At 39.2% G+C, this 13,295-nt stretch overlaps 1 protein-coding gene across 1 annotated transcript in view; it reads left to right on the plus strand.

The window, feature by feature from the left end:
• cnnm2b (cyclin and CBS domain divalent metal cation transport mediator 2b) overlaps window positions 1-13,295 on the plus strand; it is a 57,014-nt gene that overhangs the window by 34,745 nt on the left and 8,974 nt on the right. Inside the window, exons 3-5 of the mRNA XM_072384355.1 lie at window positions 1,248-1,385; window positions 5,865-6,034; window positions 11,598-11,691. Of these exons, the coding sequence (XP_072240456.1) occupies window positions 1,248-1,385; window positions 5,865-6,034; window positions 11,598-11,691 (402 nt within the window). The remainder of the gene's footprint in view (window positions 1-1,247; window positions 1,386-5,864; window positions 6,035-11,597; window positions 11,692-13,295) is intronic.

Here is a 13,295-nt window from a genome sequence, read left to right on the forward strand (position 1 = left end):
TGTAAACAGAGAAAATAAATCTCGGGCTTGCTTTTAAATCTTACTAAATAACCATTTTCTGTCGGTTTAGTGCTTATGTTTCAAGTCATAGTTCTGCCCGTCCATGTATAGACGCAGCTGTCCACACCACCCTTCTCCAATGTTTTCCCTTTTTTCTGTGTTGCTGTAATTTAAAGTATAAGTTACAAATCCTCGTAAAATTAGCGTTATATACAGTCATTTATGTTTTCATTGTTTGAAGTACACAAAAAAACCTCACCATTCACTAGCATTTTGATGTAACGTCAGGCTGACGCAGACAGGTTAAACAGCACACATTTCATTACACATTTCATAGGCTCAGTGTAAATCTAATGAAGAACTAAGTTCAGGTTAGTAGCTGATGAGCATCTTATCATTAGTTTATCAGGAATTAGTGAAACCAAAAACAAGCAACACAGTGAGATACTTTCATTTAAGATAACATTACGTCCCACCCTGACCCCCTCCCCACTGACCGAGTTGAAAATACAACAATGTGATCTGAGTTTTTTGCATGCAGCTCATCTGTCTCTCTTTCATCTGGAAATAAAGCTTCTGAAAGCCTAAATTCTGACTGTGGAGAATCATTTTGCATTTAGGTGACACATTTTCTCATTACACACAGTTGTGTACATAAAGAGCTTGACTGTGCTAGCTTGAAATAATGTCATTTTTACACTCCATAACTGCTGAATCACTTCGTGTGAGGATGTGTTAATTGTGTTTTGGGAATATTTCTCTTGATGAGGAGATAAAGCTCCTGATGTCTTGCTTTGTTCCTGTTTTGTTTGCATTTTTACATCCACAGAGAAAACATTTTATCTCCTAATTTATTTGTTTAAAAAAAATCTTGCAATGTATTTGACCCCTTTGTCGTGTTTCTCACCAAACTTCACTTGTCTGTTTTGTTTCACCCCCAGTGGTATAAGTAAGGGCCCACATACATGGAGTACGTGCCAGTCTGTTTGTTGCCCTAATACATATGGCTTTCAGTAATGTTAAGAATGTGGTAAGAATGTTGTAACAACGTAGCTTGCTATAGCTCTCCTTTTCTGAGAAAGACGCCACTGCTTTGATTCCAGAAAAGGCAATAAGCTTTGGGTAACTCAAGTTTAGGCACCCTGTGACCCTGGACGACGGGCTCGGTGTCAGTGGTGTGTCTTGGACTGATCTTTTACTGATGGAGAAAAAGTTTCAGGTTGTGACTTTTCATTTTCCCTCCTCAGCTGACAACAAGACGAAGAAGAAAATCACCCATCGGGAAAGGAAGCAGGATTTCTCGGCCTTCAAGCCTACTGACAATGAAATGAAGGTTAAAATATCACCTCAGCTTCTGCTGGCTACCCTGCGTTTCCTAGCAACAGGCAAGTGGACTGCGTTGCTGCTTGACTTCCCCCAGTGTGCCCTCAGTCCCTCACTGTGGGGAAAGTTGCTGTGTGTGTGTATATGTGTGTGTACAAGCTGTTTTGTGTGAGCATGTGCCTGTATGGGCTCTGAGTTTTGGGCAAGCGGGTGTAAGGGAGGAGGAGGAGTGAGTATGTGTGTAGAATGAGTATCTGTTGTAACATGTGTGTGTGAGGGAATGAGCTGTGTGAAGACTCACAACAAGCGTGTTGGTATGCATGTGTGCATGTGTGTGTGTGTGAAGAGGTGCAAGGCTTCTTGGGAGCGCGGCGCGGGATGTCTGCAGACTGTGCACAGAACCCAAAAAACGCAGGCGTTTATTTGCTTGCATGTCATGCACTGAAGGTTACACATTGCGATCTTCGCTCACAGCTTTAAAAACACCACCCTGTTTGCTTACACTCGTTCCTCAATGACATCACGTCCAGCATTTTTGGCCTATGATCGCAGTTCTCACACAAGTCGACATACTTGTGTACTTACTAGTGTAAAATGTGAAATATTTCACCAGCTTTCCCTTGGGAAATGGAACAGGCAGCAGAATAATCAAGTTCTACTACAGGAGCAGCTTCATTGCATTTGGATTTGCTTCAGAACTTTGACCTAGCAGCTAAGCGTTGATTAAGTTCCTCTAAAGGCTATTAGAGAGTTTAGTTCCTCTTGGTGGAGCCTGCAGCCAGCTGACACATATCACCGCCACTGAGTTGAAGGAGCTGATTGGCTCAACAGGTGGTTAAAGCTGACCAGTCACTACTAGGATACTTTTGGAAAAGTTTTAGTTTTTTAGCTCGGCCAGATGACGTAGCGGCTTTTAGAATACTGGCAGCGGGATATTTATATTCTGTGATCAACAACAATATGTTGGTCTTGTTAGTGATTTTTATCCTAATTACATGCCTCTTTAAAAGGAAGTCCTCATTTCATTAATTTTTTTCAAATGGTGATTAAAATTGTCAGTTTAGTTATAATAAAAAGGTTAAAAAATAAGAAATAAACAGAAAAACTGTTTAAAGCATGCAATACAGAAGTGTGTATAAGAACCAGCCGATGTGATGAGGACAAGGAAGCTAAACATGTTTTCAGTTTGTGTTCCAGTCAGGAGCCTGAACCTTGAAACTGTAGCCTTGCTATTAGCTTCTGGCCCATTCCAGCATATAATGAATCACAGTGATCCGATCTAAAGGTGATAAACACATGAGCGGCCGTCTCAAGATCGTTTTTATTAATTCCGCAGCTTTAAAAATAAAAAAAGAGACAATTAAGGTAAATTCAAGTTATTGTTAAAACCAAAGAGGGAAAAAAGACAGAATTGCAACATGCAAAATTCAAGTAATAAGACAATAAAGATACAATCTGCATTCCTCCACCACCTCCACCTCTTCTCCCAGGATTGAGATAGACTTCAGTTTATCCTAAAATTATTCACAATCATCTCCCTCGTCTTAATCTTTATTTTTTAATCATTATTATTCCATCCCGTCAGATTATTTCTGGTGATTTCTTGTATTGAAAGTCTGACGTGAACAGAGTGAAGAGAAAGTGAAAGCGCTGTCCTCTCCTCTGCTTCTGTGGTGCAGACGCACAACCCTCCGGTCCCAAACTGTGGTCTGTGTGACAGGTCGTCAATAATCCAGGCAGTTGTGAAGGCGTCCTCCACCGTTTTCTGGAGCTATTTACAAAAAACAGTAACACACTTTGCTGCTGCTTTTTTAGCTAACTGGTGGCAAGAGAATGACTTTTATTTTCACCCAAAAGGAGGGACTTAAGGTTGGAGTGTGAGAGCTTTAGTTTGATTCTTTAGATGGGTCATAGCTGAAGGAAACAGGATTAAACAACTGTGGTCTGACCCGTGAGTTCTGATAGTAGACAACACTGTTGTGAACAACACTGAGCATTTAATGGACTGTGAAAGAGAGATTTTTCTTTTTCATCCTTTTTTTTTTATTTTTACAACATCTGGTTACATTTTAGAGGTTAAACATTCAAATAGAACATAACTGAAGTAAGTGGATAAAAAAGTGTCAATTTGCAGTTAATTTGCAGTTTCTCCATCATATGTAATATTCTCTGAGTCCAGTGGATTTGCATTGGTGGAGAAATTTCCTTCCAGTTTACAGTTATTATATATTTATCATCAATAAGAATATACAAAGTTGTCTTTCTGTGTTTATTTTGAGTTGAACTGAGGAAAATGGGCCTTCAAGCAGGTGACATCTTAATGACCCGTGTCAGGAGAAGTCTCGCTATTTGTTGTCTGTGTAACTGTGACAAGATGTGATGTCATACGCTTTGGCTAAGTTGAAGACTGTAGATAGAAAAATAGAATTGCTGGATCTACAATAACGGCCCACTACAGGTTTTATTAGTTGTAAAAGATCAGTAATTGGCTGTGATGACTTAAAAGGTTCCCACATGAGTGTAAGAATGAAAGCAATTAAGTGCAGAGTTCTTGATGGTGACCCAGGTTTTAAACGGGTCAGTTATAAAGACAACTGGGTCAAAAGGCGCACTCAGATCTAAAATAATTAAAATTGCAGTGTAAGCTACTTAAATGAGGGCAATGGTCACCTTGATGGGGCAGTTTGTGTGCCCATAACGTCTTTTTCTAAAACCGTCAGTAAAATGGAAGTCTCAGTAATTCCACGAAAGCGTTGAGCGCTCTGTTTTGTCAGGGACTATTTTCAGAGACAGCCTTGATTTGTGAGAAACAACAATGTGAGAACTGACAACAGAAGGATGGTGTGTGGGGGATTCACTGAAAATAAACTACAGTGTCACCAAGTTCAACGCTGTGGCTCACTGATGTGTTTAAGTTGTTTCTGAGTACAGGTCTGGCACAAAGGAAGAAAAGAACAAGTTAATGCTGCATGTATTCCGACCATCATGGAAAAATACTTAAAGAGGTCATTTTAAACATTTTCTCTATTCTTTCAGTATCTTATGTAATTTGTGAGTATCGAAGGTCTGCAAAGTTAGAAAACCCTTTGTCTTCATCACATGGAATAGTTTCCAAACAGAAGAAAATGCTCCTGATCTGTCTGAAAGGCCTCATTTCGTCTTTTTTTCCTTAATGACATGACAGTGAAACGCATTTAGCTAAAAATTCTGCCTGTTGGCTTGTTTGTCACACCTTACACAAAGAAGGATTGTGTGAGATTTTTCCGGCCAACCCAGCCTGATAACCAGTCACACCACAGCATTCCTCCTAGTTTCAGACCAATCTAGGCACAACCAGTGAAGAATGTGTTTGCAAACAGCTGGCCAGAGTTGATAGGACCTTCGGAAGGGGGGCCTTAAAGAGAATACAACAGAATGTTTCCCAACGAAGGTGAGGGGGGATGCGATAGCAACTTACTCTAGGTACTGCTTCATGGGTTTGGCTTAATAAGCATCCTGAGCATGAACGGGATTTCACCTGCACAGATAGTGACATTTTCACCGACGCTCCACATATATTGTGCTATTCAGTGTAACTTTAAACATTACTGCTTTCACCATACCAACATGCTTTAGAACCAGGCAAAGACAACCCAGGCAGCAGTGCCACTTCGAGAACTCTTGAAGGGAAAAGTTAGCACAACATTAAAAACAAACACTGATCAGCCATATGTAACACTGCCCATCGCGTTACAATGCAATGCTCTGCTGGGAAAACCTTCATTCTGGCGTTCACATGGACGTTACTTTGACATGCCTGTGTCTGCGTCTCCTGTTGTGATGAATCCTCATACCTGTGTTTCGTTCACATTAAGTCCAGTAAAGTTTTTCAGCTTCTCTTCGGCTGCAGCACTTTGAACCACTGACATTTTCACATATTTCTCACATAATGTCCCTACAACCTCCCTCCATCAGCTGTTAACTGGCAGCCAGCATCACTTTTACACTTCATATAATTGGGTCATTTTTTAGTTTTCCAATGTTTTTTTCTACATTTACCTGACATCACCAAGATGCGATCACAATTAATAGATTTTAAAATGAAAGTAAACTCGGACCTCTTTATTCTTACATAAAGAAGTAAATCACTTGTGTGTAAGAATATGTTCAAAATGACGAAGTAAAGTTTTAATAAAACAAAATAGAAACCAGGATTTTCATTATAATAAATTATTATTAATGTGCTTGACTAGAAAATCCCTACTTCCCTGTTGAAATCTGTTTTCTAAGTTGTCAGCCTGGTATTGGTGTTCTTTATGCTCCTAATTATTAAGACTACAAAATCAAACATTCAAAAGCATGTTAAGTCGTTATTGTGTGTATGCTGCATGACCAGCTCAGACACAAGCAACAGAGTAGATTTTGATTAAAATGATCTAGTCCTTGTCCACTTTGGTCTTTCATGTATGATTATGAGTGTGATTAAGGTTATAAAATGTCATTAAAAAGTGAAAAACTCATCCCAAAGTAAACCGTTTGTCTTTTTCTCTGTCTCTGTTTAGAGGTAGAGCCTTTCGGACCGGTACAGATGTCAGAAAAGATTCTGCTGCGCTTGTTGAAGCATCCAAACGTCATCCAGGAGCTGAAATATGATGAGAAGAACAAACGGGCAACAGAGCACTACCTCTTCCACAGAAACAAGCCCGTGGATTATTTCATCCTCATTCTGCAGGTGTGAAGACATGCTGAGATGGAAAGGGGAGGATACACCAGTAGTTGAATTAAAAATAAAATGTCTACCACTGATTTTCAGTAGAAGAATTTTAACTTATTTTAGGGTAAAGTTACTTTTACAGCCAGAATATACGTATATAGAAACATTTTGTCATCACACCAGCTGCACAAACAGCACTACACTGTATAATCACACCAAACATGTTGCTGTTAGCACCACAAGCTGTTGTTTTCCATGGTGTGACAGTTTGCCACAGTTTGGTCATCGGTCTAACAGAGCTGGACTACAGGGGTTTGTTCCCTCAGAGGCCACGCATCCTTTAAAGGTATGCAAGGCATGATTGAACTGCACGGCAGTTTGGATTTATAATGGTAAAGGTAAACAGTTCATTTATGATAAAAAATGTCTGACTTAATAGATGCAACGTTTCTTTAAAATCCACAAAACTCAACAGTAGAGTTTAGACATAAAAACACAAAACTCAACAAATCAAAACGATGTATAAAAACACAAATAATTCACAAGTACATAGTGAGGCGATTGGTAAAGTTTTTACAGGGAAGCAAATGTTTCGTTTGTCATATAAGTTCACTGCCGGCGCCACATCATGTCCGATGTGCTTAGAGTAAAAGATACCTGCTGCGTCTCAGTCCAATGCCAGTGTGAGGAGCGTGAAGTACGTTTAATGAGCTGACAGGCTGAAAGTTTAACCATTATGTTTACTAGTTTGCTGCTCACTTTGAAGTCGTATTTCCTCCTGTGTTTCATTCCACGCTGCATCTGCCTTTGCACAGTCACGATCTGAGCTGGAGCACACGTCCCACAGTGAAGGCTTCTGCTGCTACAACTTGCTTCTGAGTTTGAATTCCACATGTTACCTTTATCTCTTTTGGCTTCCATCTACACTGTTCAGCCTTGTTTTGGCAGCAGCGACATCGCTTTGATCAATACGTCCCCGCACGCTACGGTCCAGATGCAGGTTGTAACAGCAGACACACTCTGCAAGCAGATCATCCTAAATTTCTTCTGGTCACAATACCATGGTTGCAACATTTTTTTAACCCTTTTTCACCCGCTGATGTAGGTCTACTGTTTTGAAAAGTACCCCCACAATTCTTTCACTTGGGTCACCTTTCATCAGGGGCAGCAGAGAATCACACAGTGTTTATTCATTTATTCATTTAATATTAGCATTATTTAATGAATTCTAAACATGAACCTATCTAAATTGGGTTAGACAGACATTATATAAAGGTGTTAAAAATCAACCTCCCCATCCTGTTCTAAACCCCCTTCGCTGCTACATAGACTTTAGTATTGTTTAACCACAGCTTTTATTTTAAATCTACTGATACAATCTAACCATAATAATTTAGATGTTATAGAAAGATTAATTTAAGAGCTTACAGGTGCAGGAGGAGACGATTCAGAACGTAGTCAGTATTATTTATTAAGTTTTGTTTCTATGTTTAATGATTCTCACATGCCTCGTATTGCTTTATTGTATCTCTTTATTGTAAACTCTCCTTTATCCGTCCTTTCATTGGTCTGTGTGGCTCTGCAGTGTAGACTGGTGTTGCCAGCACTGCGTTAATGAGCTTTTTCACAGGTTTTCTGCCACTCTCAGGTTGACATCTGAAAGGCCATTAACACGCACATGGGTAAATTAAAGAAAAGCCTACTTGAACGCCATTTCTATGTAAAAACAGGTGATTTGCCAAATTCTCTCTTTACATGATAGATTCTTAAAGCCAAATAAGGAGGTGAAGTTTAGTAAAATCTGTATGCTAAATTGGAATTTTAGCCCAATACTTCCAACTCAGACATGCCTCCTATTCCATCTTTAATTAGTTCAAAACATTGCATAATTATGATTTAATAACTTTGAGTCCGAATGTTTTAATGTTTATAATGATCATGAATGATCATAAGTGGCCCAAAAGTCATTGATTCTGCTCATGTTTGACTCACAAGTTACTGAATAACTTTAATGGGAGAAATCTGTATAAAGTCTTGAGACTAAATTGCGTTTGTTTAAGTTTAAACATTTCATCATTTAAACAAGTTTCCCAGGTTTTAGGCAGAATAAGACATATTTCAGTAAATTATGAAGTAATAAGTTGACTAATTAATGACCAACAAAGGTTGAACCTTGTGTTGGAAACACCAACTAACAAAAATTCTTTTGAATTATGCTGTTGGATGTGAGCTTTTTAAACCACACTGGCACGGACTGTAAGTGTTGCAACAGATGTGAAGAAACTGATTTAACTTGACAGAAAAGCTTGGCAGCTCGGTAGCTCCAAGCTTCCTGGAGAATTTGCCACAGTTATGGGGAGTTTGGCTTCTGCCAGTGTCCCGAGAACCCCCCTGTAATCCCGGGATGACTTCATGATGATGAGATCACAGCTCTGCAGGGTACTGCAGAAAGAATTTGAGACCAATCAGAAGCCTCCATAAGGCTTGATAATAGACCTTTGTGAAAACATAGCTGTGTGTTGATGTTCGTACCAGAGAGCCTTGTCTCTCTCCCTCTAAGTGCTTCATAATCCAATCTTATGTGTTCTGTATTATGGCAGCTGGTTCAGCCGTGTGTACGTGTTTGTGGATGTGAGTCCCTGAAGTGCAGCAAAGGGGTGAGCAAACTTCCAGATTTCCCTCCGAAGAATATAAAAAGCTGGCTAAAAATCCTCCCAGAGAGACCCATTACTCTGCTGATACTGAGACAGTGAGCTTAAGGAGGTGTTTGTAGGAGTCATCTCAATGGCACTTCAAATATACAATCTAATTCCAGCCAATTACAGCCTAATTCATTGTAATACAATCATTCATTCATCTCAATAAGCAAGAAAAAAAAACTTATGTCGAGTTTACAAAAGCCCGCTGTCAGAGCAATATTGATTGCTTTAGCTTAGTGCACTGGCTTTACATAGTCTACAGTATAATATTCAGATTTTCATCAGTAATTTATGCAGATTTTATGTCACTGTGTGATACAGTAGTTTTTAAATCAAAACTGTATCGAATCTGAGCAGATGCTGTAATCAGGTCTTCTGCTTCAGACATCCTTCACAGGAACAGAGCAGTTTTATAACAAAGTGAGTCCACCCCTGTCAAATCGCAATCAGAAATTCACAGTTTAGATTAAATCTCTTCTGTTCTCAGACTCAGTCCAAAGGAAGACACCAGTCACACAACATTATTTTAGACACTCGTGTGGGATTTTTTTTTGCTTTCAAAGTGTCATCTACAGGGCACTTTGTGCTCTCGTTCAGCCTCATACCGTCACACCTCTGAGCTTCTCTGTCAGGACTGTGAATCCACTGTGGTCCTGGTCCTGATCAGGCTCATCAGGCTCATGCCGAACATGTTGGACCCCTGCGGAGATGAACAAGTTTAACTTGTTCTCATCGGTTTTGTGTAGAATGACATTATTTAGCATCATTCACACTGTCTGAGCCTCAAATTGGATTGATAAGCAATCGTTGATCTGTTTTTCCGATGCGTTTTAAATCCACTGCCACTGCAGCTCTGTTTGGTGATGCTGTCATTCAGTCTTTTCCTCGGTGTCGTTTCTTCTTCTGATGACTGCTGTTGTAAACCTTTTCCACATGATGCCGACGTGCAGATAAGATTCAGCCCATCTTTTTTAATTGTGGTTACACTTTAAGGGCTGTGTTTTTATCTTGGTCTTTTTAAAGTTTCTGTATTGGATTATTCATAAGAAGAAATACTCATCCACAGAAATAATGCCACTTTTGAGAGCTTATACAATTTTGAATCATTTGATAGTAAAATGACCCTGAACAAAGGTGCACTCATCTATATTGTTTACTGTATATTTAAGACATAAACATGCTTTTAGTATCAGTCCACCAAATCAACCTTTTTTATCAAATCAAATAAGGTTATAGTATGAGCTGTGAGGGGAGACTGGAAGCTTTTAAATATATTGCTGATTTTCTACAAAGTGGAAAGAGGTGGAGTAGACGTGTTACCAACTTACAGACAAGATGGATAAAGATAGTTTTTAAGCAAAAAAAATTGAATTGAATTGGTACAACTCCTCTTTCAAAAAAGTTGTGAAGCTGTGTAAAATGTGAATAAAAACAGAATTTCTTTACTTGTAAATATTAGCTTAGCTTGAATTTGATGGCAATAACTCATCTAAAAAAATGTTGGGACAGAGTCGTGTTCACCACTGTGTAGCATCCCCTCTTCTTCTAACAACATCTGTAAACATCTGGGAACTGAGGAGATGGAGAAGAATGTTGTCCCATTCTTCTCTGACAGGATTCTGTCTGCTCAGCTGTCCTGGGTCTTCTTAGTTGTATTTGAAATGTTATCAGATGGTTAAATGTCTGGTCTCAGCCCAGCACCCGGACTCTTCTACAACGAAGCCATGCTGGTGTTTCGGTTTAACATTGTCTTGACTGATATATGCAAGGTCTTCCCTGAAAAAGATGTTCTCTGGATGGATGCAGATGTTGCTCTAAAACCTTTCAGCATTGGTGGAGCCTTTCCAGATGTGCAGGTTACCAGTTTCACAGGCACCAATGCACACCCCCATGCCATCAGAGATGCAGGCTTTTAAACTGAGTGCTGATTACATGCCAGGTGGTCCATCTCCTCTTAAGTCTGGAGAAAACGGCCTAAAGTTTTCTAAAAGATTTTCAGTTTTTGATTCATCTGACCACAGAACAGTTTTCCACTTTGCCTCAGTCCATTAAGATGAGCTTCTGTCCAGAGAAGATGCGAGTGTTTCTGAATCATGTTCACATATGGCTTCTACTCTGCATGACAGAACTTTAACCTTCATCTGTGGATGACACGGTGAGCTGTGTTCACAGACAATGATTTCTGGAAGTATTCCTGAGTCCATGCAGTGATTTACAGGACATAATAATGCCTGTTTTATAAAGGGCTGCCTGAAGGTCTGAAGGTCACAGGCATCCAAAACTGATTTTCAGCTTTGTCCCTGGTGCTTGGAGATGTCTTCAGATTTTCTTAATCAAGACGAGGTCATATTTGTCATTAAATAGTAAGCTGCCTCACTTTCAACATTTGATGAGTTTTATTTGTTGAATCTTTCTGGCATTGGGGCTGTAAAAAGCATCCGTCCATCCAATTTCTATACCCCACATAATCAATCACAGGGCCACTCAAATAAACAACCATACACCCTAACTCTCACTGCGAGGGACAATTTTGAATCACCAGTTACCTAACCAGCATGTGTCTGGTTGGTGGGAGGAAGCCGGAGTCCCCAGAGAGAACCCATGCAAACTCCACACAGAAAGGCCCCAGCCGGGATTCAAGCTAGGAACCGTCTTGCTGTGAGGCGATGATGCTAACCACCACACCACCACGCAGCCCATGATTGCTATGTTTGAAGCTATATTGTGAATCCTTCACGAAAAGGCTGAAAGAAATGTCTCTCGAATGAATTATATGATTAGAAACTTGTTAATAAAATACAATTCTAATGTGCAAATACATGTATGAATGAGATGTAATTTGCTTAACTGAAGTAACTCTGAGTGTGTTTTCTTGATCACAGGGGAAAGTGGAGGTGGAGGCAGGAAAAGAGGGGATGAAGTTTGAAGCGGGACCGTTCTCCTTCTACGGGATGTTGGCTCTGACAGTATCACCTGGTAAGATCCCCTGGTCTTTGTTTCAAGGTTAAGGGTTATCTCACTTCGTTTGAATCGTTTTTACAGTGATGAGGAAAGACAAAACAGAGATTTCTTTGACTTTCACTTTGAGATATGTTGTAGATTATTATTATTATTAATAATAATTTGGCCAGAATGAAGGTTATAAAGAAGGTGTGGTCCTAAATATTCCCACGTTTATCGAGCACAGTGGTGGCATAGATGCTCACCTTTAGTTCCTTTTCGACTTATTCTTTGAGAAGATAGTTTTTCATTAGAATGATCATTTGTCACTGCTCTCCTTGCAGTAAATCACATTAAACTCTTAATGTGTGCTTCAAACCTGTGCAGCTTACCTGCTCCCTTTGAATTCACAAGGCCATCTGAATGCGAGCGGTCTTGTTCCTAAAGTAGTTTTCATAAAGATCTTGGCAAATCAACAAATGCTGACATGACAGTACTATCTGAAACTTTGCTTAAGAGATCTATAACTGATGACTATAAAATCTACAGAACGGATCATGCCGTGTATGTTAAATATAAGTTCAGCAGCTCTGTGACTTAAGCTAAACTATATGTAGGCTCATGTGGTCAGGTGTTATACATCCTATCAGCCTCAAATGATGCTCTAAAATCTATTTCAGGTTCTTCACAAGAGTTGAATAATAGAACAATTCATCCTTATGGGTGGCTAGACTGGGTTTGGCGTTCTCAGACTGTGGTAAATTAGCGTGTAAATCTTTAAACTTTATGCAGCCAACCAGGCTAAACCTGAAAGTACCAAATTAATCTACATAACTTGATTTAATCAGAACAAACAGAGCATTTAAAAACACTTTAGCTGGTATATTTTGCAACAGCAGCATTATTATTGTGTAGTTGCTTATGTTAGAAACGTATCCCAAGGTAAAACCATGTTCCTTCTAAAATATATTTCAAAGATATTGAAAGGCGTTCTGCATGACTTACTCGATGGTGACTTTAGCAGAGTAACTCTGATTCCAGATGTTTAACTGGCTCGAGAATATTTTCACACAAATGTCTATTTTGAATAAATCTGTTCCCACCAGGAAGTCTGTAACCAGTGGGAGGGAAAATCCCATGTTCTCAGAATGTCTTCTGAGATAGTTTGTAAAAGAAATAAATTATGAAGAGTTTACAAGGAAGACTTGGAAACTCCTCTGGTTACTGGATTCCATTTAGAGCTCAAAGCAAGAGATGTCCATCACTGGTTAGAAAATCGAAATAGGAGTTTAATCTTTAGTCATTTATAGAGAATCTTTAAAAGCTCTCAAAATTTCACAAACCCATTAAATCCTTGTCGGATAGACACGTTCTTTTAATCCTCCTTGAACACATTACGGTTGGTTCGGATTAAATGAAGGACAAAGCTGCTGCAGTTACAACCTTTAATAAATTCTTTATCAATTTTGGGACTGTATTTAATAGATAACATTTAAATATATCTGTTTTAAGTTACCACTGCATCTGATGTAAATCTGTAGCTATTTGACTTAAAGGGGACATATATCGGGGGGTCTGAAGTCACTACCAACAAAGAAAAAACATCTGCTGTAACTCATCAGTAGGAAGCTGAAACTCTT

The sequence above is a fragment of the Leuresthes tenuis genome, unplaced genomic scaffold, assembly GCF_036924035.1.
Source record: "Leuresthes tenuis unplaced genomic scaffold, fLeuTen1.0.hap1 SCAF_4, whole genome shotgun sequence".
Lineage (NCBI taxonomy): Eukaryota > Metazoa > Chordata > Actinopteri > Atheriniformes > Atherinopsidae > Leuresthes > Leuresthes tenuis.